This window comes from Sinohyriopsis cumingii, chromosome 4 (genome assembly GCF_028554795.1).
Source record: "Sinohyriopsis cumingii isolate HCF-2022 chromosome 4, ASM2855479v2, whole genome shotgun sequence".
In the NCBI taxonomy this organism is placed as follows: Eukaryota; Metazoa; Mollusca; class Bivalvia; order Unionida; family Unionidae; genus Sinohyriopsis; species Sinohyriopsis cumingii.
Window position 1 is genome coordinate 9422329 of NC_142964.1, and position 16448 is coordinate 9438776.

General features: G+C 35.5%; 1 protein-coding gene across 6 annotated transcripts in view; it reads right to left on the minus strand.

Annotated features, from left to right (window-relative positions):
- Window positions 1-16448, minus strand: part of LOC149800599 (endophilin-A3-like) — a 114877-nt gene that overhangs the window by 54622 nt on the left and 43807 nt on the right. For 3 of the 6 annotated variants that reach the window (XM_089954589.1, XM_089954586.1, XM_089954587.1), the window contains exon 7: window positions 106-128. The exons of 2 other annotated variants lie outside the window; for them this stretch is intronic. In XM_089954589.1, the coding sequence (XP_089810715.1) occupies window positions 106-128 (23 nt within the window). The remainder of the gene's footprint in view (window positions 1-105; window positions 129-16448) is intronic. One more of the 6 variants, XM_089954585.1, reaches the window with a different exon arrangement.

The window sequence follows — 16448 nt, forward strand, 5'->3', positions numbered from 1 at the left end:
GTATGCTGGATATGATCATGGCACCTTTCAGGTGCAGCAATTTTTCCCATCATGCATTTGTTAAGCTATAAGCTAAGGTTCTGGTTTATATGAATCTCATACTACCTGCAGAAGGTTTGCCACTCTCTGTATTAAACACCAGTTTTAATTTTAAATCGTGATATAAATGTATCATTACTTAGTGTAAGAGATAAAAAAGTCTACATACTAGAATATTAGTAACGGTTAATATGTGTCATAAACAAAAAACATTGTCAAGATGGTTTATATTCTTTTCAAGTATTAGTGTAAATAATGGAATCAAGGAAAAAAACTGAATCAGAAAACTTTTCAAGCCTGAATACCATATCTCATACTATATTAGATGCTAGTAGTAAAAACGTTTTGACATGTGAAATTCAAATGACTTCAGAAGTTCTGCCTGTCTGATTTTTTCATTTTTCTTTTATGTAATTTTGGGATTCACAGTATCTGCTTTTAAACAGGGGAAAAAGATACCTTCTATTAAGTGCTACTTCAAATTCTTGCCTTCTTCAACAAAAAAGTGATAACTTAATATGATAAACTATTTTTTGTAATCTGTCTTGTTTCAGCCAGATTGCATTATTTAAAATTGTTTTTGTGGGGATGGGTTAAGTAAGATAAGTATCAGGTCTGATTTCCTGATCTTTGCTAAGGATGGATGGATTAAAATTACAAAGATGCTTTAACTGGAAGGTGGTGACATCAGAATTATGGACTTTGTAAACCTCCCATTTACTCTTCCAAGTAGTTATCATGAAATGTGTGCCCCATTACATACATACATACATACATACATACATACATACATACATACATACATACATACATACATACATACATACATACATACATACATACATACATACATACATACATACATACATAACATACATACATACATAACATACATACATAACATACATACATAACATACATACATAACATACATACATACATATCTCCAGGCATGATGTTCTACATTGGTCCTGTCATGGAAGCTGTTCATTGATTTTCAAGATGGTTACTGTGTTGGACATATTGGATCTTCAAGCAGCACTATTTTTACTTAGGACCATCATAAGTCAGGACAGCCATACTGGCTTTCAGATTGGAACCATTTTTATTTAAGACCAACTAGACATCAAAAGAAGTCTTTTAGTGAAAACCTCATGCTGATATGACCATCCATTCAGGAGGAGTTACAATAACAAGATTTTCAAGATGGCTGCCATGTTGGCCACACTAAATGACTTAGCAGCATGATTTTCATTGAGAATCAGCTAGAAATCATAAGTCTTTCAGTGAAAACTCTCTGTTGATCATTCATTCAGACGGAGATAAAATAAGATGATTTTCGAGATGGCACCTGTCGGCCATATAGAATGCCTGAGCAGCAGCATTTTCATTAAAGACCAACTAAAGAAGTCTTCATGACCCCATGTCGATATTGGATCCTGTTTCACAGAGTAGCTATTTCAAATTTTCAAGCTGGCTCACATGGTGGACATACTGGATGCCAGATCAGCACCATTTTCATTTAGAACTAACTAGGTATAATAAATCTTTTAGTGAAAAACCCCATGTCAATATGCCTATCCACATCTAAGTAGTAACAAAAGCAAGATTTTCAAGATGGCCAGTATTTTAGCCACACTGGATGTCTAAGCATCACTATTTTCATTCAGGACCCACCTGACATCATATGAATTCTGGTGAAAACCCTATGTTGATCGGACTTTTTATTCGGGAAAAGTAGTGATAAGATGTTCAAGATGGCTACCATACTGGATGTCAGATAGTACCATTGTCATTTAGGATCAATTAAACATCATAAGGAGTCTTTCAGTAAAAACCACATGCTGATATGACTATCCATTCAGAAGGAATAATGATAATAAAATTTTCAAAATGATAATAATATATGTTCATGCAGTGAACTAAGCAATCACTGCATGTGTGTGTAAAGCTTCATGACAATCCTCAAACTAGTGTAGGAGAAGCAGTAACAAAAACGTGTGCTAATGGACTGGTGTACAATGGAAAAAGGACAACAAATGAAAGACAACAGGTAATTGCATTATCTGTGCTGGTCTTTGACCAGTAGAGCTAAACATTCTTAACAATCACAATGTCAGCCCTGCAAAGAAAAAATAAAGTCAACAAAAAATGTGAGAAATTGAACCCTTAGCCTTGGAAAAGCTGTAGCAATTTATGACCTGTCTGATGTTCTATACTACCTGATCCTTACACTGGGTCATATATTCTACACAATGATCCAAGCATTTCCCTTCCTATTCTTTACAATGATCCATACATTGGGGCGGATATTCTATAAAACGGTCCCTACAATGGGACAGATATTCTATACAATGATCCTTACCTTTCCCTTCCTATTCTATACAATGATCTTTACACTGGGACAGATATTCTATAAAATGATCCCAACATTTCCCTTCCTATTCTATACAATGATCCATACACTGGGGCTGATATTCTATACTGCCTGATCCTTACTCTGCGACAGATTTTCTATACAATGATCCTCACACTTCCCTTCCTATTTAATACAATGATCCTTACACTGGGACAGATACTGTATACACTGATCCTTACCCTGGGACAGAGAAAAGATTATATATAAAAAGTCAACAAAAAATGAAAGAAATCAAACCTTCAACATTTTAAAAGCTGTAGCAATTTATGACCTGCCTGATATTCTATACTGTTTGATCCTTACACTTGGTCAGATTTTCTATACAATGAACCTTACATTTCCCTTCCTATTCAATAAAATGATCCTTAAACCGGGACAGACATTCGATACAATGATCCTTACATTTCCCTTCCTTTTTCTATACTACGATCCTTACACTGGGACAGATATTCTATACAACGATCCTTACATTTCCCTTCCTATTCAAGAAATGATCCATACACTAAGCAGATATTCTTTACAATTATCCTTACATTGGGACAGATATTCTATACAATAAATATAAATATAAAATATAAATATTGCGACAGATATTCAGCAAAAAGTAGTGCACAAAAATCCTCACCAACCTATAATTTTTTTTGAATTGCTTGGACCCTTAGCTATGTTAAAATATCCGTTTCCAAAAAGTTGAATACTTCAACAATTTACAAGTGCTCACTCTTAAGAGCCCATCCCAACAGATAGCATCCACAATGAGAGGCCATATGGTCTGCCACTAAAATAGAATACTTTTTCACTGATGAGGGAATGATCATATAAAAAGGGAATCACTCTACATCAATATAGTCTATGTTAGTATGTACACCTTTAATGCAATGAGTTACAGTCTATGTTAGTATGTACACCTGTAATGCAACAAAGTCAATCAAATTTCAAGTCATCATCAAACTGTTTCTAAGATTAAGATGATTAAATAATAATCATGTGATGTATTGATTCAATCAATAAAACACATAATCTACTGATTCAGACAATAAATCACAAAATGTATTGATTCAGACCATAAACCACAAAAAGTATTGATTCTGATAACAAATCACATAATGTACTGATTGTTATGTATATTTGATTTAATTTTTATTTGATTTAATTTAATTGTTTGTTTGTAAGTTTTACAAAAAAAAATTTCATCCATTACTTGCTATTGATATGTAACTTTATTTACTGGAATAGAGTTCAGTTTTGACTGATTTTTTATTTTTGACGTAAACAACTTTATAGAAACACTGTATCTAATGCTGACCTAGTCCCTGACCTTGATTCAGAACCAGTAAGAGTTGTAGTAAACAACTTTTTAAAAAAAAATTATTTGTTCTTTCTCAGAGTAAGATTCCTAAAGTAGTTTCAAGGCCATACTTGGACTACATATTAAATAACATGTATCAATTAGGTTTTTCCAGAGGACTGACCCACATCCGGGCATCTGTTTTGCATTGTAGTTAAATTTATTATTGGTGTTTTGAGAAAGAATAGTCAATAGTGCCTTAACACTTGAGAAGTTAAAGTGTTTTATGTTGTGACCAGTTTTGGGGTTAATTATTTTATTTTTCTTCAAATTATTTGGATTCGAAGAGATTATTTTTCCCTGGAAATACTTTTGCTCTAAATTAATTCCTGGACAAGGACAGTTATTGAAATTTACACAGAACTCAAACACTGGAATATTTTTTTCTGTGATTCAACAAAGACCTGTTGACACATCAGTACAACCCTGACCACAGCATACACCATCACCTTCCATTTTGGATTTCATCAGGATTTGAACTCAGTTTCATTAGACTTTTTATTACTAGGAGTTCTATTTTTTAATTCTTGGATTATTCTTGGATTATTTTAGAAATTTGATTTGTATAACCGTTAGTTCTTTTTCTCATTTTTAACTTGTTTTTCTAGGGAAATAAATTCTTGGTTATATTTTATAAGCTCATTGTCTTCACTTTTGTCTTGTTACGTTTTGCAAGAGCCTAAACATGTAACATGATTCTGATAATGAATCACATAATGCATTGATTCTGATAATAAATCACATAATGTATTTATTGAAACAAGCTGCGGAAGAATAATCATCAATGCACTCCATACATTTTCTTCAAAGAAAGCAAATCCAATGTACGGTTAAGTTAAGATACAAATGAATTCTGGCTCTACCTATAACAGCTAAACGGATATGATTCTAATGCATACAGAATGAAGAGACAAGTTCTTTGCTTTAAAAATAGAGAGCAATATGTACAATTAAAAGCTGGAAAATTTTGAGTTTGCTACAAATCTGCATGCAAGTTAAGGTTAGTAGCATACTAAATATTAAGCATCATCTACTATCTATAACTAACCTGAAAAATAGAAGTGACCTATTATATATACTGTATATTTCCTAACTAATGCCTGCCCCCTTTTTAAGAACCAAAAATTTAAAAGATGCAGTGTAAGACCTGTGCTTTCAGTACCCATCTGCTTCCGATCGATGCTGTAGCAATCTCAGTTGATCACACAATTACAATATATATATATATATATATATATATATATATATATATATATATATATATATATATATATATATATATATATATATATATATATCAATATATAAATTACTAAAGTCACAGGCACACAAATAGTGTTAAATATGATGCAATAGTTGGGTGGCAAGTTCTGCAGTCTGCAGTTAGATGGAACTTATAAGTGAGTATATACTGACAGTCCGATCAGGAGAAGTAGCAATAACAAGATTAGATCTGCATCATTTTCTTTTGGGATTAACTAGATATCAAAAAGTCTTTAAGTAATAAAACAAAAAATATTGATTTGACCATCCATTCAGTAGAAGTAACAATAAAAAAAAATTCAAAATGGCTGCTGTGGTGGCCATATTGGATGCTGGAGCAGTACCAATTTGATTTAGGACCACCTAGGCCATGGTATGTGTGTGTGACATTGGATGACAACCATCTGAGTAGTAGCAGGAGTAGCAATAACAAACGTGTGTTAACAGATGGATAAATGACAGATGTCAGATGATAAGCAACAAGTCATCACAAAAGCTCTCCTGGTCTATGACTAGTAGCTACAAAATTGCAAGAGCACAGTGACTTGTTGATATGCACATCTTCAGATGATGACTATAACACATAAAGTTTCATGGAAACTATGAGACTAATTGCATTCTGTCATACACTACCTCTACCTTAAAGTAAACAAGAGCAATAATTCCAACAAGGAAAGTGATTTACTGAAACGCAGATCTTCGGATGATGACCATAACATGTACCAAGTTTCACAGTGATCCATTACAAACAGCGAGGCTGGTTCTGCTCACAAAAATTCTTTCATACAATGCATTTATCTGTTGAAGAGGCCAGTAACTCCAACTCTTAAAAGTTGTATCATTATACAGATTGAGGTAACTGACTTATATTTCCCCTTGCTGTGACCTTGACCTTGAAGAAGGGTGTGTGGCTGTTATGTGTGACACACTGTCAAGCAAAGATATGCAATTGGTTCAAGTTTTATTAAAATATCTAAAGTGGTTAAGGCTTGAAGTCCTTGCTATGACCTTGGCCTTGAGACTTGGGGCATGGCTATGATAAACAACACATATACCATGATACATACATGTGCAAAGTTTCATGAAAATCTTAACAACCAAGTTATTGACCAGACAACACATACATACACTGGCAAATTAACATGAAAATCTCAACAACCAAGTTATAGACCAGACAACACATACATACTCTGGCAAAGTTTCATGAAAATCTCAGCAACCAAGTTATAGACCAGACAACACATACATACACTGGCAAAGTTTCCTGAAAATCTCAGCAACCAAGTTATAGACCAGACAAAACATACATACACTGGCAAAGTTTCATGAAAATCTCAACAACCAAGTTATGGACCAGACAAGACTTATCACGATACATACATGGACAAAGCTTTATGAAAATCTCAACAACCAAATTTAGGACCAGACAAACCAATGTTAATGGTTGGGCAGAGAGATGCATGCACAGATAGACAACAACCAAGTGGTCCAAAGACATAAAAATTGCAAGGACTAGGTGACTTCTGAATGAACATCTTCTGATAATGGCCATAATATTGGTCCATGTTTCATAAATATCCAATGAAAATAGTGAAACTAGTTACAGTCACAAAATTTTTACATTTACTGCTGCTAGTCAAGAAAGTAAAAAACTCTTATGAACAAGATGTCCTCACACTGGTTGATGCTCTACTGACTTTCCTGGAACTCAAGACCATTTCTTCTTTTTAATTGCTGAGTGATGAAAGCAGATTAGATATTTTCTGGCAATAACAAGAGTTTCTAATTAACCACAGTGACTGCTATCCTGCATACAAGATTTAAATTATTTTCATTTAGGACCAACGGGATATCATTAAAAGTCTTTTGGTGAAAATTCCATATACATTCGAGAAGACCATCAATAACAAAATTTTAAAGATAGCTGCCATGGTGGTCATACTAGATCAGGGGTGGGCAAACTACGGCCCGCGGGCCGCATGCGGCTTGCCAAGGGCTTTCATGCGGCCAGCCAAGGGTTTTCATGCGGCCTGGGAACAAGTCATCATTCACACTGACTCTGTTTATGTTACTCTGTTTATCAAACAAATGTGCTTCTTTTGAAGTTTAAGTTTAAGTTTTCAAATATTAACAACATATTAACAACTGAAAATTAATTATGATGTTATTTAGAAAAACCTTTTGTTTTTGCTATTTCAAATATTATTTTACTTAATGAACTATGCGGCCCGCAACAAGGTGTAAATCTGTGTATGCGGCACTTGCACTGGAAAGTTTGCCCACCTCTGTACTAGATGCTAGATTTGTAAAGTTTTCATTTAGAACCATATAGACATCATAAGAAATCTTTATGGGAAAGCCTCATTTTGATACAACTTTCCATTCAAGAAGATGATGAGTTTCAAGACAGCCACATTAATAATCAAACTGGATGTCTGAGTGGCACCATTTTTACTTAATACCAACTAGACATAATGAAAAGTCTTCTGGTCAAAACTGGCCATAGTGTTGCTAAGGCAGCCAATCCAGATGCAATTTTGATATAATGTTGCTATGGAAACCATCCAAAATAAGAGTTTGGTAAAGCATGTCCTAAGAAACATTCCTAACAATTATGGATGAAAAGATGAGAAAAAGTTTTCTGCTTGGTTACCACGGAAGTCATACCACTACATGTACTATGAAAGCCATCCATGACAAAATTCTGATACAGCACGACCTAGTTTTCTGAATCAGAAGTGAAAAATATGTTTTCAGCCTGGTTTCTATGGATGCTGTACTGTTCCTACAGCAGCTATCCAGGACAAAATTTTCAGGACCTGTCATAGAAAATTTCTATAAAATGTTCTACAAACTGAATCAGTTGTTCTGGATAAAAAAAAAGTAGCATAATAAAATTTTGGCTGCTGACAATATAGTCAAAACAAACGAGCATGGTGTTAGACAGATGGCCTTAAATAGGGATGATCCTAATGAAAATGACCTTCTCAAAATTTTCCACTTAATACCCATGGAATACACACCGCTTCTTGGAAGCCACCCTGGATATCAGTTTGGTACAGAATGTGCTAAAGAACATTTGTACCAAGTTTGATCATAAAGTGGATCTGCTGTACCAGAGAAGTCAAAACAAAGTTTTCAGTTTGGCTGCTCTGGAAGCAAAACACCAGTTAAGCAAGACAACCAGGGCATAATTTTGGAAATGCATGTCCTAAGGAACACTGCTATCAAGTGCAATCAAAATGGGTTCAGAAGTGGAAAACATCAAATGTGAATGAAGGATAACCAACAGATGATGGCCACCATGGCCATGTGAGCTAAAAATGAAAAGGCATGTGGATGGATAAACATGACAAATGAACAAGGTGGGACATAAATATACCCACTTTAAATCAATTAAGCCAGACACTAATAAAGGATTAGAAGAAAAAGCATTGTACAAACTTTCTATCACCTAACACAAAGACAAAAGCTGAGCAGTTGTAAAGTGTGATTTTATATAATCACTGTGAACAGTTTGTACCTCCACCGTCTAGGAAAAGCATGGAAAGAAAAAGAGCAAAGAGGACTTATTAAACAGACTTGGATATGGTAGACAAGAGATAAATTTTGCAGAAATTTCAACATTGTAACTCTAACAAAACCAATTATTTTCTAGTAAAATATGTTTCTTCAATAAGACTTACCTGATCATAATGCATTATAAGAACCGCTACTACCTTGCAAATCCAGCCCTGAGGCTAAAACTTTTTAACTAAAGAACTAAATGCTATCTGCCCACCTAGGTGTCAATTAGAGTGATCTACCCTCGATACAGGGATTGATGCAAAAATCACATGATTACTTCAGTTACTAATGTAGTGGAGCAGCAGGTATTATGACTGAGTAATTATTAGTGAAGAAACATTTTTTACTAGAAAAAATTGTTTTCCTTTTCAAATATGTTACCCAATGATAATACCTAAGGAAAATAGGTAAGAGCTGGAGGGAGTTAATCCCTTACCCCAAAGAAGCCATCTCCAGACCCCTAAGGTATGCGACACAGCTTCTAGATAACGATTAGAGAATGGACTCCATCTGTCGGAGAGCAGCTTCGAAAGGGAACAATTTTTCCTCTCAAAAATCTAGCTTAAGTTGTGAAGCCAAGCTGTCAAATAACCCAGACTGGGAACCTGTTGTGCCATGGCAACAGGTCCAACCAGGCTGAGCCAAGCCTTTTGGGATGAAAGATCTCTGAGATAAAAACTGGCAAAAGTGGACTTGGACCTACATCACATGGCATGGATAATGTCAGTTTGGCAACAATTTTGCTCAAATGCAATGCTTTCGGCAACTGCCCTAACTTCATAATCTGAAATGTGTATCAAATTCATTAGAACTGGGATTATTTTCTGCTAAGCAGAACCAATAACCCATTTTTTCAAGGACGTAAGTATCCATGCTAATATGTTGTCCTTTCCCTCTTTGAGGGGTAAGAAGAGGTTTGATCTCTTTTGACACACCGACTCTACTTTTTAAGACACACTCCAGATCTTGCACCGAGTTCTATACACGACTTTGAGATGAAGTGTCTAGAGAAGAGAGGGATAATTGAACTATAAAAGTCTGATACCCCCATGAATTGGAGTCCATTCTTGGCAGTTAAAGCTGGGATCATCATTAGTTATACTGTCCCATCCTACTGGATCTTCAAATAGTTCAGGTCAACTGATAAAGCATGCATCTCTCTGCCTGCTAACACGCAAGTAGAAAGCAGGTGTTATATGAGAGGCGAGCCAATGAAGGCCTTGGGAATGGTTCAAACAGTATCACATTCAGCCAGGTTAGCACCCATGACAGTTGCACTCTAGGCACAATGCCAAAGCCTTTTGATGTGTGAGTTTGAAATTTGACAGCAGATTGGATAAGTCTTGTTTGGTATCTTATCTCTCACGATGACTCAGTGTGTCAGAGATCATGTATTGGTAGAAGTTTAGGGAAATAACCTGATACACTCAATTGTTAGGACTTAAAATGATACACTTGTACAGAAGAAAGAAAATAAACTCATCCAATACATGTCTCACTGAGAAAAGATTTAAATCACAAAGATTGTAATCATGCAATCAATGATAAACTCAATGAAAATATATATAAATTGTCCAAATGAATAAACCTGTAATTTTGCTTATTTTTCTAGTTCTTCTCAGAAATGAGTTCTGAGTTCAATGAAAATATTGTAGGATTCACCTACTCATCACCAACACAACCAAAGGAAGTCTGCTGCTCACCTCTAACTGTTATAAACAATGACACAATATAGGTCATATGCAAATCAGCTGAGTTTGAAGCAAATCAGTTTCATGGGAGCCTGGCAGGGGGCCTTGCTAAGAAGAATTTCCTTTCATTAAACAATAATTGTTATCTAGTCATATAAATAAACAAAACAAATATAACTACAAAAGTTCTAACTGAATATCTTTTTACACAATACTAATGTTTTTGACCACTCCGGTGGCCTAGTGGTTAGAACATTCGCCTCAGATGCAGAAGGTCGTGGGTTCTTTCCTCGACTGAGTCATAGCAAAGACTTACAAAAATGGCACTAATAGCTGCCTTGCTTGGCACTCAGCATTAAGAGGTTAACGTTAGGTCTGGTCGGCCTGGTGTCAGGACAACGTGACTGGGTGGGACATCATGCTACATGTCTGCGGCATGATGCCCCAGTGCTAGACATCACTATAAACTGCCACACTGCAGACATCGTAGCGATGACTGAAAAATTGTTAAAGCTATGTTAAAATTCCAAATCACAAACACACTAATGTTTTTAATTTTTCCATCAAATAAATTATAAATACATTAAATTATTTTATATATCTTATCCCTCCCTCTGTAACCTAGTAACAGTCAGAAACAGAAGAGGCATCATAATGAGACTACAGTGCATAAACACTGAATACACAAATGGATCTCATGATATTGAAGCAGATAATTTTGATGATTTCTTTGTTGTTGTTGTTGTTGTTGTTGTAAGGTTTAATGCCATTTTTCAGCACAAGATAGGCTATACATGGCAGCCAGTATTAATGGTGGAGGAAGAACACGGGGAAAACCCCGGAAAGAACCACTGACCCATGAGAAGCTACTGGCAAGCTTTCTCACATAGCCACATTGGCTGAATCCGAGACTCGAACCCATGCAGACACAGGTGAAATGGCAATGATCCGTAACGGAGAGCACTTTAGACCACTCGGCCACCGATGATTTCTTTGTATTTGACAGGTAAATATGACCACGAAAGAGTAAAAATGTTGGTCAACGAAACATGTGGTTTAAATTCCTGTAACTTGAACTAGTCTATGAGTAGTTGATAGTCCTGTGTAGATCACATCCCATTTGTGTTTAATTGTTAAGAGATTGTGATGAACACAACAAACGTAAATTTCACTGTTTATGAACAACATAATAACTTCATAGACATGTAATATGGCATGTCATCACATTAGAACATGTACTCAACAAAACCAGATCCTACTGCTCCATGCAAGATGGCATCAGAGGTGCTTACTGATGAAGGTTTCATCATTCCCATGGCTGCTTTGTGTATGTAATGTTCTCTAAGTCAGTCACTTGACCAAACAGCAATAACAGTTGAAAGCCAGTTGGTCTTTGTTAATTAGCATGTCAACAAATGTTGGGACTTGATCCAAACCACTGACAAAGGAGGAGAACAAAACTCTAGTGGCAACAAGTGAAAGACTTCTTGATTGATGCTTGGATGGCAGAGTCTTCTATTGTCAGTGAGATGTAGCCTGTGAGCATACTTACTCATATCAAGGTAAATGTGGCAATGCTATCACTTTCTGTCCAAGATGACATGAAACTGGAGAAGAGAGAAGAGTGTCCATCATGCTCACAGAACATACCAACTAGGATTTGATCACTAAATGAGTCTTCCCTTTGAGTGACAAAGGCATGAGAACATAGTCAGTCCATATCCTGTTTGTACAAGGGTACTAAAATGTGCAATGATGACCTGTAGCTGATCCCTGAAAGTGCTCTGTGGTGCGGATTAGGCAAACTGTACAAATACCATCCATCTTTTGTCTAAATGGCATGATCGACTGTGGTAGTGACTTCTTGTGATCTAAGACATATGACATAGTCCAGTTTTGATAGAACAGTGCCATTTAATCTTGCATGACACTGTGTCATTATTTGTGTTGAGATGGGTTAGTGGATATTTGATCCCAATCACTGTGCTAGATAATATCTGAGTAGGCTCATTTTAATCTCAATCTCACTCCAATGTAGTTCATCAAGGCCTACCATGTTTGGCTTCCAATGTACTATTGACTGTGGTGGTGCAATATGGTAACATTCAAACAGTTGTTAAGTAAACGCTCCCTCTGAGTGGCAAAGCGCTGGGAACAAAGTGAAGCGTTATTGAGGCACCATACTAGGCATCATTTGCAGTGAGGCACTATGGGGGTTAGGCTGATCTACATGAGTGCCTATATTACAGTTTCAGGAAAGATCATTTGTCTGACAGCTGAAAATGGATGATTGGCTGTGGTATTGACCCGCTACAATCAGTCATAGGACATGGTCCAGTCATGGTGGAACAAGACCATCATAGTTGGCATGACATAGTCCAGTTCATTAAGCAGGGACAGGGTACAGAAAATTTGATCAACACAGCCAGTCCATACATATTAAGTGCAAGACACTAACTGAGGTGATTTATTTTGATTTCAACCTCCCCCAATAGCAGGTGATAAAGGTGATTAGGTGTCAAGTACATGTAGAAAACAGGATAATTCTTCAGCCAAGTTAGGTTAATCATGATGGGAAAGTGAGGAAGCTGTGTTAGCTTGGATTGCTTCATTGTTGATGAATCATGTGGAGTGAGACACCCATGACGAAGCAAGTTATTCCCAGCCATGACATTACCATTCAAACTGATGATGTCTTTTTCCCTCTGGTAGCTCTTCTGTGCCTTCCCCTTTAGTACCACAAATTCCACAGCCCATCGATTTTCTGTCCACAATATGCAAGTCTGACATGTTTTTGAAGATTGGAAACTGGAACAAGCTACATGTGGTGAGTACTTGTCAGTCCCATGTTTCCAATGTTTACATAGCTCATACCTGGTCTTGCCCATGGGTCTAAATCTGTAAGACAAAATAAAGCACATAATATGTAAAGGTGTAGTGTGGCATGTGTCCTGCTTTATGAACTCACAGAGTGTATGTGCAGAGATACACTATGACAATTACTTGTAAAAGGCTGCACATGGTCACCAGTACAGGTAAATATTGGAGTGTCACTTATAATAACTAGGAATTGGTCACTATGACTATACTCTGTATAGAAAACTTACTTCTAAGTACCCATCCATGGTGGATACTATACAGAAATACATGTACAATGGAGTTTTCTATAGTACACACAATACATGCACATAAAAATGCACTGAAGATTTACTATTGATACGAAAGAAGTGGACACTATAATCTCAATTGTAAGACAATGTTACCTGTAGGAAAGGCCAAATGATGGCCTGTACAGGTAAAATCAGTAGTGTCACAAGTGGATGCTAAGACTAGATTAATAAATAAAACTTATCTGCATGTATCCAACCATAGTAGAAATTATACAGCAATATTATACGAGTTCTATATCACACACACAAACACACACCAGACCAACAAAAAATAATTTAAATACATCTATAAAAATGTGAGGGGAAACCCGTGCAGGTACATACTAAGGGCATCTATGTGTGTGAGGATGGCAAAGTGATCACACTGAAAAGCCAGAAACTTTGTCAGCGAAGAAAGAAAGAAAACAGAAGTTGGAAATTTACAGACGGACTATACTTCCCTTCAAAGAGAACATTCCTCCAACTTGCTTAAAGACTGAAAATTTCCACAGTTTTTGAAAGTGGATTGTGAAGTCTCTCTGTAGCAAGTGTGGTATGCAGCACAAGTGGAAGTAATAACTGAAGTATTAATGGGATTTGAAAACCAGTCCTTGTATCATTAGGGAAATCACTACTGAACTGCCAGATAACTGAGCAGATAACTTTTAGCTTTTTAGCTAAAAATTTTAGCCTGGGAGGGCTGGATTTTCAAGATAACAGTTCTGCTGAGGTACTATGATTGGGTAATGTATTGGAAGAAGAACTATACAAGTGCTACATGCAATGCAAGGTCTTTTTTGTAAAACCATTGTTTGCATGATATCCAAGAAAATTTTGACATACAATAAAACTATACTTTTTATGTCAGCTGCATAACTGTGAAAATGACATTTTCAGGTTACAATCACTTCAAAGTGAAACACTGTGAAATACTGTTACCACCTTAGCCTGTATATTTCTGCACCTCAGAAAATGAAATGTTATTGAGATCAGGCGGCTGACTTAAAAAGTGGTGTATCACAAAACAGAAGATATGCAACAACAATGCCACTACAGCCAGAGTCCAGAAAATTTTGGTAAAATATATTTAACTATGGTGCAACTTAACTTTTTAGTTTTAACCTACACCAAAGAACCCAATGTAAGCGAGTATGAATATGTTTTGGTGAATTTCAATTCCTCAAGTTAGGAGATACAGTAACGGATGTGGGAGGTGGGTATGAAAATATCACTGACACTTAACTGTGCTTATAATAACAAATCTTACAGTGCCATTTTTTATCAATCAACAGTAATCTATCAAGTTTCAGTCAGAAGTGTTATTTTTTAATTGCAAATAGTCAAGGTTTTAATTAGTGAAAAAGTGTAGAGGATGCAAGCAACTATTTTACTTCAGCAACAAGCAAATTCCATGCAAATATATTATGACTAAAGCATAAATTTACTCTGACTAGTTTTGATCACCATCTTCACCGCAGGTGGTTGTACTTAATAATGAAGCAAAATATACTCAGCATTTAAAATACAGCCAACATAAGTGGCTATAAGACACAAAATTTACATCTTTTTTTGATAGTTGAATATTCTGTAACATCTTCAACACAGTTCCTGGTTTAAAATTCAGGTAATTTTTAAAGTAAATATCAAATTCTAATATAATCTAAAAAGAAAGTCTTCCATCATCACTTAAACAATTTTTTTACAAATGGGCAACCTGAATAATGTTTAGCAATTTGAGAATTTTGAGTCAAGAAGAGTCTGTAGATAAGCTTAATGTAAAATATTCAAAAAATATGGCTGAGCATTTTACGGAAATGTAACTGTGACCAAATAAAAACTGGCTTCTGAAGATAGTGATCTTTAAGTAAATATCCTGCAAGATACCATAGGAATAGTAGAAAAGAAAAATAAGGTTAGACCTACCTCCTTGGAAGACGATAAAAGAAATTAAATGAAATGTTAATTAAACCACCACTTGTGATCAACAACAGGAAAAAATAGATGAACTTCGGCTTCAAATGAATATAATAGATTATGGGGCATGTAGACACATTTCCTTGCTTATGTAACAGATCTGATGTGGTTATATTAATAATTCATCTACAAAGAATATTAATAATTATACTGATGACAAAAACAACATCAATAATAATAATAATAATAATGATAATAAATGGAAACCATATTAAATATTCACATTTCTTGTTACCTATAAAAATGTGATTTTTGATCTTCAACATACCTACCCACCCAAACCTCTACCAAGATACATGTATCCCTATCCACCCACCCCCTACTGACCCAACCATGAACCAGCATCAAGGATCTGAATCCACTGTCATGTAAAACAGCATATCAAACATAATCATCATTTAAACCAGTGTTAACAGAGTCTGAATTACAAGCTTATGCCACCACCGCCACCACCCAACCCCCAGGAGCTGCATTCAAAATCTGAAACCTTTGTTGTCATCTATTTAGACCTGTAAAATATCATTCAGAATATCATCACACTCAATCAGTGTGGATGTAGTTCTGCTAACAGGAAAACTGACTTCAGGATGGTGAGATGGACCCAAGGATACAAATGACTGACAACAATATAATACAACAAAGTGTTTATTTAATAATAGAAATGTGAGCCTGGTAGCTACACTTAATAGAAAATTTGAAAATGTCTTCAACACATTATAAATTAATGCATTACTTATGAGTTAAACCAAAACCTGCCAAAAAAATCAAACTTAAATTTCATAGTTATATATTGGCAGTGTGTACCAGTAAAATACAAAACCTGCCAAAAAATCAGACTTAAACTTCATAGTTATATATTGGCAGTGTGTACTAGTAAAATACAGAACAGATCTCAAACAACAAAACAAACCATTACCACTGAGGATCAAAAAGCCACATCTACACCTACTGCGGAAAGAATTTTCATAAAGCAGTATTTATAGCAGAATAGTGCAGAC